The sequence below is a fragment of the Marmota monax genome, unplaced genomic scaffold (genome assembly GCF_021218885.2).
Source record: "Marmota monax isolate L192 unplaced genomic scaffold, Marmota_monax_Labrador192_F-V1.1 WCK01_AAM20220418_F8-fsc00122, whole genome shotgun sequence".
Classification (NCBI taxonomy): domain Eukaryota; kingdom Metazoa; phylum Chordata; class Mammalia; order Rodentia; family Sciuridae; genus Marmota; species Marmota monax.
In genome coordinates, this window is record NW_026695223.1 from 286,101 (window position 1) to 298,937 (window position 12,837).

The 12,837-nt window shown below is 34.5% G+C and overlaps 1 protein-coding gene across 3 annotated transcripts in view; it reads left to right on the plus strand.

The window, feature by feature from the left end:
- Nup205 (nucleoporin 205) overlaps positions 1-12,837 on the plus strand; it is a 68,685-nt gene that overhangs the window by 38,441 nt on the left and 17,407 nt on the right. For 2 of the 3 annotated variants that reach the window (XM_046434212.2, XM_058575772.1), the window contains exons 24-34: positions 1,987-2,136; positions 3,375-3,449; positions 3,797-3,954; positions 4,506-4,586; positions 5,686-5,877; positions 6,406-6,673; positions 6,777-6,875; positions 8,003-8,151; positions 9,090-9,281; positions 10,082-10,203; positions 11,107-11,245. In XM_046434212.2, the coding sequence (XP_046290168.1) occupies positions 1,987-2,136; positions 3,375-3,449; positions 3,797-3,954; positions 4,506-4,586; positions 5,686-5,877; positions 6,406-6,673; positions 6,777-6,875; positions 8,003-8,151; positions 9,090-9,281; positions 10,082-10,203; positions 11,107-11,245 (1,625 nt within the window). The remainder of the gene's footprint in view (positions 1-1,986; positions 2,137-3,374; positions 3,450-3,796; positions 3,955-4,505; positions 4,587-5,685; positions 5,878-6,405; positions 6,674-6,776; positions 6,876-8,002; positions 8,152-9,089; positions 9,282-10,081; positions 10,204-11,106; positions 11,246-12,837) is intronic. The other variant, XM_046434213.2, reaches the window with a different exon arrangement.

Here is a 12,837-nt window from a genome sequence, read left to right on the forward strand (position 1 = left end):
ATTATTTAAACATATCTTACTATGGACAGGATTTGATTCTTCTTCTTTTTTTAATATCTTCACTTTATTTATTTATTTGTTTATTTATTTATTTATTTTTATGTGGGTCTGAGGATCAATCCAGTGCCTCTCATGTGCTAGGTGAGCAATCTACTGCTGAGTTACAACCCCAGCCCCCAGAATTTGATTCTTTTACAAACAAAATTTAAAGATTGTGTTGAAAGGGATAAGAAAATTTTTAGATTAAAAAAATTATGGAGGAAATTTACATTTTTTTTTACTGAAAGTGATTGTACAACTCTTGGTTTACTTTTTTGGTGTGTAGTCATATTTATGTCTTAAAAATTTGAAAACTGTTTATAGTGAAAAACATAACTTAGTTGAGATGGATAATAATTATCACAGACCAAGTATCATTAGAATTCTACTTTTTTCTTGATTAATATTTAAAAATTTTCTGAATTCAGTTTATATCCAGACCATATGGCTTATTATGTTTTTTAAAAATTACTTTATATTATCTTTTTATTTTAGGAAATTGAGGGTCACAAATTATACCAATAAATTTCTATTATTAGTAACTGGAAGCTTCTAATTTACTTTTTTTTTAATATTTATTTTTTAGTTGTAGGTGGACACAGTATCTTTATTTCATTTTTTATGTGGTGCTGAGGATCTAACCCAGTGCCTCCCACATGCTAGGCGAGCACTCTACTACTGAGCCACAACCCCAGCCCCTAACTTACTTTTAAGAGTGACACCTTTGGGAATTATTTAATGGCAAAACCTTTTTGCACTTCATTTTCAAAATAAGTTTCTTATTTTTTAGTCCTGAGATTTTGTTTATATAAAAAGCTTTTAGAAACCCTGTCCTCTTTTCCCTCCATTGTTGGGAATTGAACCCAGGGCACTGTACCACTGAGCTACATCTCTAGCATTTGTATTTTATTTTGAGGCAGGGTCTCAATAAATTACCAAAGCTAGCTAGGCGCATAATTATAATCCCAGCTACTCGGGAGACTGAGGCAAGAGTATTACAAGTTTGAGGCCAGTCTTAGCAACTTAGAAAGGCCCTAATCAACTTAGTAAGATGGTCTCCAAATAAAAAATTAACAAGGGCTGAGCGGTGGGCTCAGTGATTAAGCACTATTGGCTTCAATCCTGGTACCAGATAGATGGATGGATAGATAGATCACTGGTACCAGATAGATAGATATAAAGATAACATAAGATATATAAGATAGCCAGCCAAGACTAGCCTTGAACTTGTAGTCCTCCTGACTAAATCTCCAGAATTGCTGGGATTATAGGTACGTGCCACTGCATCCAGTGAAACTCTTTATATGCCTAACTAATCAAAAAGAATAGTTAATATTTACTTATTATGGTATGGGTTTTTGAAAAAATTGATCAGCTTTGCATCAGTCTATAAATATTGTTATTTGGTGAGTTTTATGTTTGCACTATTATCATTTAGGACTTCAAAGGCAAGCATATAAAAATAATACTGAATTCAAAACTCCTCATATTTGTAATTCCTACCCCTAGTTATATGTTAAATCAAATGTTCTTAATTATATTTAAAAAATCATAAAATTGATGCAGTATGGGTTTAACTTTAAATATGTGAATTTTATGATAGTTTTTGAGATATATATTTGAAAATACTCTTCAAAACAAAATATTATGTATTAATATCACATAATTGCAGACTTAGAAGAGCCTTATGAAATTATCCTGGTAATGAAAACTTGATTCTCTTATTCTTCATTTGTTTTAGCTCATCTTTTATAGATATATACTGTGTTACTTTTTCTCCCTTTGTATCTTTTTTCTTTTAGAATTTTACAGAGTAATATGATGTTGCCAAGTTTCATAAATTGGCTTCTTTACATGGGAAAATATCTGATGAGTTATGGATATTTAGGTCTGTTCTGATCCTGTGTTATGACTCTAAGAAATTAAATTTATATGTTTAAATTTCAGAATATGAAATCTCTATGTTGAACCAAATGTCATGGCTTATGAAGACGGCTTCAATAGAACTAAGAGTTACTTCTCTGAATCGCCAGCGATCTCATACCCAGAGGCTCCTACACCTCTTACTAGATGACATGCCAGTGAAACCATACTCAGGTGAATGTGTGAATTTTGACACTTGTTTTATTGTACTCATAATTGGTCTTTGTCAGTCCAAATGCAAATCTGAATTTTATGCTAAGTATGTAATTGTCAACCAAAACAGTTCTTTCCACTGTAAGAATATTTTTCCTTAAAACACAAAATTTAGCCAGTGCAGTGGCACATGCCTATGATCCAGCTTCTCAGGAGGCTAAGGCAAGAAGATTATGAGTTCAAAGCTAGCCCAGGCAACTTAGTGAGGCCTTAAGCCATTTAGCAAGATCTTGTCTCAAAATAAAAAATAAAAAGGGCTGGTGGAAATATGGCTCAGTAGTTAAGCACCTCTGGATTCAATCCTGGTACCAAACTACCAAACAAAACATAAAATTTAAGCTGGGTGTGGTGGCGCAGGCTGTAATCCCAGGGGCTGGGGAGACTGAGACAGGAGAATCGTTATTTCAAAACCCATGGCAAGGCATTAAACAACTCAGTGAGACCCTGTCTCTAAATAAAATACAAAACAAGGCTGGGGATGTGGCTCAGTTGTCAAGTGCCCCCGAGTTCAATCCCCAGTACCAGGGGGAAAGAAAGAAAAACAAAATTTAAGATCATCCCATGGTTGTCATTTTATTTTTGTTTTAAACATCCACAATACAGTTATATACAAAGTGTTTTGTTGAGTTTCTCATACCGAGCCAGGGTGACCTAAGCTATTTTGCTTTTTTTTTTTCCCCCTGATACTGGGGATTGAACTCAGGGGCCCTCAATCACTGAGACACATCCCCAGCCCTATTTTGTATTTTCTTTAGAGACAGGGTCTCACTGAGTTGCTTAGCGCTTCCCTTTCACTGAGGTTGGCTTTGAACTCATGGTCTTCCTGTCTCAGCTACCTGAGTCGCTGAGATTACAGGTGTGCGCCACTATCCAGCTGACCAAAGTTATTTCAGTATGTCTTACACATGTGAATTAAAGATAAGGTTTTGAATCATTTCTTTATCATAATTGGATCTTACCAGTTTTGAAATTGTGATTATCCTCTTTGAAATTGTGGATGATAGTATAGGGATGGAAAGAATTAGATGAATGTTGGTGAGTCTTCATCGATGTTGGCATTTGAATTTCATTACCAAAGGGCTTTTTGACCTAGACACAGTGACCTAAAAATAAAATGCACAATGTTTTGTCATATTCAAAGAAATGTAGTTTTAAGAGTTTGTTCTTTATTTTACAATCAATTATTATTGATACTCCAGCAGATGGTGAAGGAGGAACAGAAGATGAAAATAGGTCTGTTTCTGGGTTCCTTCACTTTGACACTACTACAAAAGGTAAACTTTTAATTTTATAATACATTTATTTTGTAGACATAGTCAGTTGCTTAAAACTGATGGAGATTATTGTGCCTGCAAATTCTGAACTAGTATAGAAAAACTATGTAAAGCAATATTTGTCATTTATAAATGTTTTTAATAGCTAGGGTTATAGGATAAGAAGGAAATTATTTTTGTAAGTGGATATAACAGAAATAAAATCAGATTTAGATTTCAACACAGTCTTCAGTTTCTAGACTAATGCCCTTTCTGAACAGAGTAATCTTGGAGTGAGCTGAGTATGAGGGTTTGTTTGTCTCTTCAGATGCCCCAAGTACAATTGATTTACTGCTTTTTATTTTTAGTACGTCGAAAAATTCTAAGTATTCTTGATTCGATTGACTTCAGTCAGGAGATTCCTGAGCCTTTGCAGTTGGATTTTTTTGATCGGGCCCAGATTGAACAAGTTATTGCTAACTGTGAACATAAAAATTTACGGGGACAGACAGTCTGCAATGTCAAGGTGAGGATTGCTTTAAGTATCCTGAGTACAAATGGTTCAGTCATTGAACCATAAGAAAAAGTATAACTTAATCCAACCTCTCCCGCAAAAGAGATTTTGGTTTCTAGCTTATTGGTCTCTGTGTGTGTGTATGTGTGTTTATTTGTTTCATTGTTTTTTTAATCAAACAGCCAGGAAATAAAACTTAATAGACCACACTAATTGTTTAAAAGGTTCCCCATTTCCTTCCTTATCATAATTATTTCACTGAACTAGTACTATGGAGAGTTTTTAACTACTTAATGTTCTATCAGGCAAATGGTAATGTCCTCACAGAAAGAAGAAGATAACCAGGGCACTTTTATTGACTGCCACAGAGGCTCTTTGGTACTACTTTCTGGAATGTGAAAGATTCTTAGTATTTTTGTCTGGAAATTGAACAGTGCCATTGTTAGTTTATGTGTAGAGATATCTGAAACTCCCTTTAAGCCAGTTTATAGTAATTACTAGGGGTTATTATTTCTACCAGTATCTGAAATTGTCTGTTGTTCTTTTTTCCCCTAATTCTATAGCTTCTTCATAGGGTTCTGGTAGCTGAAGTAAATGCTCTTCAGGGTATGGCAGCCATAGGACAGAGACCACTACTAATGGAGGTAAGTTCTATGGAGTAGGTTAGTTTTATTTTTTTAATTACTTAAATGACCTAAGTTACTTGTTACAAGACAAGACTGTAAATTGACTTATAGTTTATCAATTAGTAAACTACTTAATTATTTGCTGAGTGCAGTGGATTACATCTTGTAATTGCAGCTACTCAGGAGGCTAAGGCAGTAGAATTGAGGTTCAAGACCACTTTCAGCAACTTAGGGAGATCCTGTCTCGAAATAAAGTAAAAAAGGACTCTGGATGTAGTTCAGAAGTAGATTGCTTGCGTAGCACCATGTAAGACACTGGTATAATCCCAGTATCGCAAGACAAAACAAAACTCATTAAAAATTAAACCTTCATGGAGTCTTTCACTTTTTAAAAAAAATTTTTTTAAGTTGTTGATGGACATTATTTTATTCATTTATTTATATGTGATACTGAGATTTGAACCCAGTGCCTCACACATGCTAGGCATGCGCTCTGCCACTGAGCCACAACCCCAGCCTGAGTCTTTCACTTTTGATTTTGTAATTTTTATAAACTGAACTGAAGCTTAATGTCTGGTATATCACATAAATTTTCTGATATGCAAGTTAGGGATTTAGACTATTAGTGAGAGAGGAGAGTCATTTTTTCATTACAAGTGAGGGGAGTTATGGGTAAGAGGTCAGATGGGAAGAATCTTATACATAGAAACACATCTGGCTAGGCCAAGTAGAAAGTCACAAATAAAGACGTGTTAGGAAAACATGCATTTGAACTTGGTGTGTAAGCAATTCTAGGGCTCTAAACTAAATATAAAAAGACTATTTATTTCAAGGAGAAAGATGGGGTTACAAAGTTTATTTCCATCTATACCACCTCTGTCCCTGCATCTTTCTCTCTCTCACCCTCTTCCCCCTGTGTCCCTCTGTCTCACAAAGAACTTTATATGTTAATTTTCATAGCGTTGGCCACAAAAATAATATGAAAAGATATCTGCTGCCTGGTATGCATTGTGGGTTTTCGAATAAATGTTTTCTGAATAATTGACAGGAACCTATTAATAACAGACATTATTTGCCTTTGTGTATTAACCTAGCATTTCAATTTCTGTGGCTTTAGGAAATCAGCACTATTCTTCAGTATGTGGTAGGAAGAAACAAATTACTGCAGTGTCTTCATGCAAAACGGCATGTGCTGGAGTCATGGAGGCAGCTGGTAGAAATTATACTGACAGCTTGTCCCCAGGACCTCATTCAGGCAGAGGATCGACAACTGATTATTCGTGATATTTTACAAGATGTACATGATAAGGTGACATGCTTCCTAAAGTAGTTCATAAGGTTGAACAAATATATGCCATTTAAACAATATTGTTTTCATCCTTATTTTCCATTTTAGATTGAAAGTAAAATAGAGTTGTATGATACCGGTCTCAAGGCTTTGCTTAAGAAAGGGATTAATTCTGTTAAGTAGGGGCTCCCAGCTACTATAGGTATATCAGAATTGTCTAGCGAGCTTTGTAAAAATATACATAGATAGATCACTCTCCACACCTATTGAATGAGACCCTAGTGGTGAGACCATTTCTGTGAATTTCAACAACAAATAAATTAAACATCCTTATGGAATGGAATTTTGATAGGAATCCCTTCTAGTTAAGAGCGCCTGTTTCTCTGCATTATGTTTAAATTTCTCTCTATATATTAGCTTTTTTCCCTTTGAATGTTACTTATATTCCATTTTTATATTGTTTTAGTAGTTGAAAAGTTAAATATATACAAACTTGTCAATGGTAGCTGAAAGCAGGATCCTCACTCTGTTTTGCCTTTGTACTTTAAGATACTGGATGACGAAGCTGCACAGGAATTAATGCCAGTTGTCGCTGGTGCTGTGTTCACCCTGACTGCTCACCTAAGCCAATCGGTCCGCACAGAACAGAAGCAGCCATTGGTTTCAGGACCCAGAGAGGCCCATTATCCGTTAATGCTTGATAGTTCTTTCTCTTCACCTCCTCCAGCAGAGAACCCATTGGTGGGTTTTGCTTCTATTGGAGATTCTTCACTTCACATCATATTGAAGAAACTGTTAGACTTCATTTTGAAGACAGGTTTTTTTAATCTAAATTTTCTATAAATTACAACTTTTAATTTGTTTTAACTTTAATTGAAAAAAATGGTTTTCAAATGCCTACATCTATTTGATTTTCCCAGGTGGTGGATTTCAACGAGTGAGGACTCACCTATATGGCTCTCTGCTTTATTACTTACAAATTGCCCAGAGACCAGACGAACCAGATACCTTAGAAGCAGGTAGAATTAGATCAATTCCTAGTCTTGTTCTGTTTTTAGAGATGATTACTTTAAAAAAGAAAATCACTTCTCCATCTTTTGGCTAAGCACACATATAATTAATGAATCTTAACATAATCATTAAAGACTAAAATCAAGGATGCATATTCAGTTCATAAGAATTATGAAGATTAGCGCATGAATACTGTAAGGGAAAAAAATACCCTCAAATAAAGTGTAAGCTTTATTTACTTCTGTAACTCTTCTTACTTACCTCTAGTTCTGTTGAACAAAATATGTCGTCCACAGAGTTGTACAGTGTCTCCCTTCCCTTTGCACAGTATATATTTAGTTGATTCTTTAAAAATGGCTTGTTAAAGAAAGTTATCAAGATGCCAGTTTAAAAACTGCTGCTATGTAGTTGTTGAAGAAAAATCACAAGGTTAATTTCATATGTAGGATATTGTTTTACTTGGTGTATTTACAAATGTTTTCTAAGGTTTGCATGAATCTTATATGAAATGTATGATCATACTATTAATTACCATTGAATATTTAAATCACCCTTATAATGGAAGTACTTTTTGTTTTTACTAAGTACTTCAACTAAAAATAATAAAGAATAAGAATGTGTTGGACATGGGGGCACATGCCTTTGATCTCAGCTACTTGGGGAGACTAAAGTGAAAGGATCATCTAAGCCACCCATTGTGTTCAAGGTCAGCTTGGGCAACACAATGAGAACCTGTCTAAAAACAAACAAACAAACAAAAAAACCTATAATTTTGGAGGAAGATTTTTGTCTACATTACACCTGTTCCTTTCTTGCCAAATTTCTCAAAAATCTCAGTAAAAGATAACAGGAGATTGGTTAACAGGATAAACAGAGGATATTGATTCTCTTGGAGTCTCAATATTTATTTTGATTTAAGTATGGTTTATTATTTTTGTGATACATTGTTATTTTAGTACACAAGCATGATATGTGCATGGTGTTTGTGAGGTTCGCCTGGCTGGACTAAATGGGTGGTCAGTGGTCCTTTGTGTGCATGTAGTAATGGAAAGATTTTTTGTTGTATGTGAGTTATAATTACTTAGTTACTAAACTGATTTTTATTAGAGTGTTTTTCTCTGTTTTAACTCTTTAGCAAAGAAAACTATGTGGGAAAGGCTGACAGCTCCTGAAGATGTATTTAGCAAATTACAACGAGAAAACATAGCCATCATTGAGAGTTATGGCGCTGCCCTTATGGAAGTGGTCTGTCGAGATGCTTGTGATGGTCATGAGATTGGAAGGGTAAATTAACTGTTAATATTGTTACTGAATAAGTATTTTTGACTTTCTGAATGTGTAAACTGAGTCAAGTTTTAAAATTTTAATATTTATTAGATTGTATACTTTTTATATATTTTTCTAGGTTTTCTATAATACATACAATTTTAGAATTATTTTAAAAAGATATTTTAAAAACTACTTTAACAAGGAAATGTCTAGGTTCAGCTAAAATATATACATCATTTATTTATTTATTAGTTCTAATCAGTTACACACGATAATAGAAAACTCTTTGATTCATTGTACACAAATGGAACAAAATTTTTTACTTCTCTAGTTGTGTATGAAGTAGAGTCACACAATTAGTGTAGTCATATATGTACCTAGGGTAATGATGTCTATCTCATTCCACCATCTTTCCTACCCCTTTGCCTCCTCCGTCCCCTTTTGCCCCACCCAAAGTTCCTCCACTTATCCCATGCACCTACCCCCGCCATATGGATTATTAGCATCCACTTATTAGAGAACATTCGGCCCCTGGTTTTTTGAGATTGGCTTATTTCACTTAGCATGATATTCTCCAACTCCATCTATTTTCCTGTAAATGCCATAATTTTGTTCTCTTTTAATGCTGAGTAATATTCCATTTTGTATATATACCAACAGTTTCTTTATCCATTCATCTATTGAAGGGCAGCTAAAATATATTTATGCCATTATGTTAATGTGTTAGATTTTGTTCAGAAATTTAACTTTCATCCTGAAAGTTTGTCTTTTATTAATAAATTGAGATTCTGTATACATATAGTTTCAACTTCTCAAGAAAACAATATAAGGAAATTTTATTGCAAGTAACCTTCTTATGAGAAAAGTTTGTAACTATTTTCAAAAAAGACAATTATTCTTATTGATTTTGGTAGCCATCAGCATGTTTGGACTTTGTTTCATTCTTCCTTTAGATGCTGGCCCTGGCTCTCCTTGATCGGATTGTCTCTGTGGATAAGCAGCAGCAGTGGCTTTTGTATCTTTCTAACAGTGGCTATTTGAAGGTCCTTGTGGATAGCTTGGTAGAAGATGACCGTACTTTGCAGAGCTTACTCACTCCACAGCCTCCTCTTTTAAAGGCCCTTTATACTTATGAGTCTAAAATGGTAAGGTTTCATTCATATTTACTTTTAGGTCAGCAGTTCTTTTACTCTGGGGCTGTAGATGTATGAAGGAAAATTAATGTGGCATACATTTATAATGTTTCTATCATATAAGCTGTAATCATTTTTAAGGAGTTTTAAATGGGGTATCTGTGTTAATAATCATCTTCTGAATATGCAGAAGACAGGATGAAGTGATCCTGAGAGGGTTAGTTGAAAAATGGACTGCTGCTAACTTATTCAGCTTGCCAGTGTTGGTCAAATGACACCAGGTATTCCTTGAAGAGAAAGCAACAAAGTTAAAACTGTATTAGTTAACTTTTGGAAATTCCGTTGTACTGATTCAGTATATACTTCATCATTTTCTAGTTCTCAAATCTGTTTTAGAAGCAGTAATGTCTTAGATTCTTCATTAATTCTTTTCTCCTTCATTTATTCAACAGGTGTTTATTAAATACCTACTATACCCAGGTGCATGATATTAAGTATTAGAAACAACTTAGTATTGGTAAAACAAACTTCCCTACTCTCCATAAGACTACATGATGATAACAGAAACTACAGTGTAATTGAATATTTAAATCATTCAAAGTACCATATGCAAGCACCTTAGATATGTTGTACCATTGAGTCCTCAAAAAAACCTATGAGAAAGGAGGTTATTATATACCCTTGCAACTGCTCAGAACGTCTTGTCTTCGGTGGTGACTAAAGATGAGAAATGTGTCAGGAGTGTCTCATTTTTATATAAGGTCCTTGGACATGATTTCAACAGTGGTAATTTTCCTTCTGCAACTTTGTAGGCATTTCTCGCAAGAGTGGCTAAGATACAACAGGGTGCTTTAGAGCTTCTAAGATCTGGGGTGATTGTGAGACTAGCACAATGTCAAGTCTATGACATGCGCCCAGAAATGGACCCACAAGGGTAAGTGTCCACAACTAAATTGATTAGGCTCCTAGTAAAGGATAATTATGGCTCACCTGCATTACTATATTACCTACAGGAAAAAAATTATTTTGTTATTACTTTCTAAACTTTTAAATATGAGAATTATTATTTTCACATTACCTAAAGGGGGATGCAATTCATGTCCTGTCATTATCACTTATCTTTGCAAAGTCTCTTATTTATTAACTTTTATTTCCATGTCCTGCTTCAACTCCCTTTCAATAGGCAACCATTTTCATTTGTCTAAAAATTTAAACATTTATAATAAAAGAAAATTTATTATCACAGTATTCTGAGGCCTAATTTTAAAGATTAAGTGATTTTTTAAAACCTCATTTTAACTTATTTTAATCTTGTTTTATATTATGTAATGAACAATGTAGATTTGTTTTTGGCTCAAATATAAGAGAGGGAAATAACTTTTTGGTTTCTTATTTTTGCGCTTTGTTTTTATTTTTTTGCAGTGCTGGGAATTGAACCTAGGGCCTCACCTGTATTAGGCAAATGCTGTACCTCTGAGGGATACCTCTTACTGCATGATCAATAACCTTTGTTTTTATCTATTTCTTAGAGTCTCTGTGGCCCAGGGGAACATTAGGAGATGTTTGGGGCATTACATTTCCAAATTTTACAACTTTTCCTTAGTAAGATTTTTCAAATTTCAACTAACTCCATTTTTAGTAAGCTGTAAGTTTAGGTAAAAACACTTGTTTGTTTCACTGATATGTATATGGGATATAGAGTATTTACTGGTAGCTTCACATCTTAAGTCAACTGGCCATGTTTCCGTGCCATGTAAATAGTAAGGAATTGTTAAGATCTGATGTTAATTCTTGGAATATTACCCTCTCCTTTTTATTTTGGTTGAAATGAATCAAGCATGTTTGGCATGAGAGACCCTCCAATGTTCATCCCAACGCCAGTGGATCGCTACCGGCAGATTCTCCTTCCAGCTCTCCAGCTGTGCCAGGTCATCCTCACGTCCAGTATGGCCCAGCACTTGCAGGCAGCAGGGCAGGTAAGATGAATTCATGCTTAGAGATTATTTAGTACAAAATCCTCCTTTCACAAATGCAGAAACATTGCATAGGAAGCCAGGTGGGTTGACCTCAGTCCTATTTGTGGCAGAGCTACCTACAGAAAACAGGCTCCCTTATACTTTGCCCTGAATTACATTGGTTTGTTTTGTATTCTTGTTTGAATGAAATACTCAAGCAAATTAATAGACTAGTGCAATGGAAAGCAAAAGGTCAGAATTTGTTCCTCTAAAAAATAGTTACTATGCTGGTCATGGTGGTGCATGCCTGTAATCCTAGCAGCTGGGGAGGCTGAGGCAGGAGGATCACGAGTTCAAAGTCAGCCTCAGCATTAAGGCATTTAGCAACTCTTAATAAAATGCAGAATTGGTCTGGGGATGTGGCTCAGTGGTCAAGTACCCCTGAGTTCAATCCCCATAGCAAAAAAAGAAAATAGTTAACTATGATAGGAATAAGCTGGTTTTTAAGGTATAATTTAACTAGATATTTGTTTAGAGAAGAATATGCACAGAAAATATATTAAAAATAGCACCATATTTATATGCAATGTTTACAGAATGAAATAATTTAAATAAATTAATTTTCTTTAGGGCTGGGGTTGTGGCTCAGTGGTAGAGCACTTGCGTAGCATGTGTGAGGCCCTGGGTTCAATCCTTAGCACCACATATAAATAAATAAAATAAAGGTATTGTATCCATCTACAACTAGAAATTTTTTTTAAAATTGTCTTTAACACCATAAATTAGTTTTATTTTCATTTAGACATTTATTTCTGTTTCTTTAAATTAATAATACATAATTTAATTCTCACTGTTTAATTAGGCCTATCATGATTCTGTAGTCTTCTGTTATATTGCTTTAGTATATTTGATACCTTTAGGAACTCTTCGGAAGTGCTTTGAATTCTGGTAATTTTATCTGCTTTCTTGCCATTAGGCTCAGGCTTGTCTCACCAGGATAGATGCTGCTATTTCTAAAATGATAACCCTATTTTACATTGTAGTAGTCTAGGTGACATCCTACTGCCCTTTCTACACATGGCCATTGAGTTAGTTCTTTTCTTGTTGTCTTTATGGAAATTTAAGATTTTATAGTAGCAGTGGGACATTAGACGTAAGATGTTGGTTCCCTAATACCAGTCTTGTATTGAGTGAAGTAGAATCACTAGAGCTTCTTCAGCAAGTACAGATTACTGATTCGAATTCAGTGGTGGGCGACACTAAGGATCTATGTTAAAAGCTAAAAGCTGGCACAGTTCCTGAGTGATTGAGGTACTTAGCATGTTTTGGCTTAGTCTCTGCCTTCAAGGCATTTATAATTTAGTTGAGATAATCATATGAAAGTGCTGAGAGAATCTTCCATGATGGCAGATTAAAATAAAATGAAAGGTCAAGGTGGAAAGGCAGAGTTTTGATCTCCTTTATTCTACATCAGAAAGCTTTACTTGATTGTTCCCATGTCATAGTAGTCAGACTTTTCATATTGCAATTTCTCAAATTCAGTAACCATATTATACTCATTAATTTAAAATTCTTATTCTAATTCCATTTAAACAAATAAATAATATAAGGGC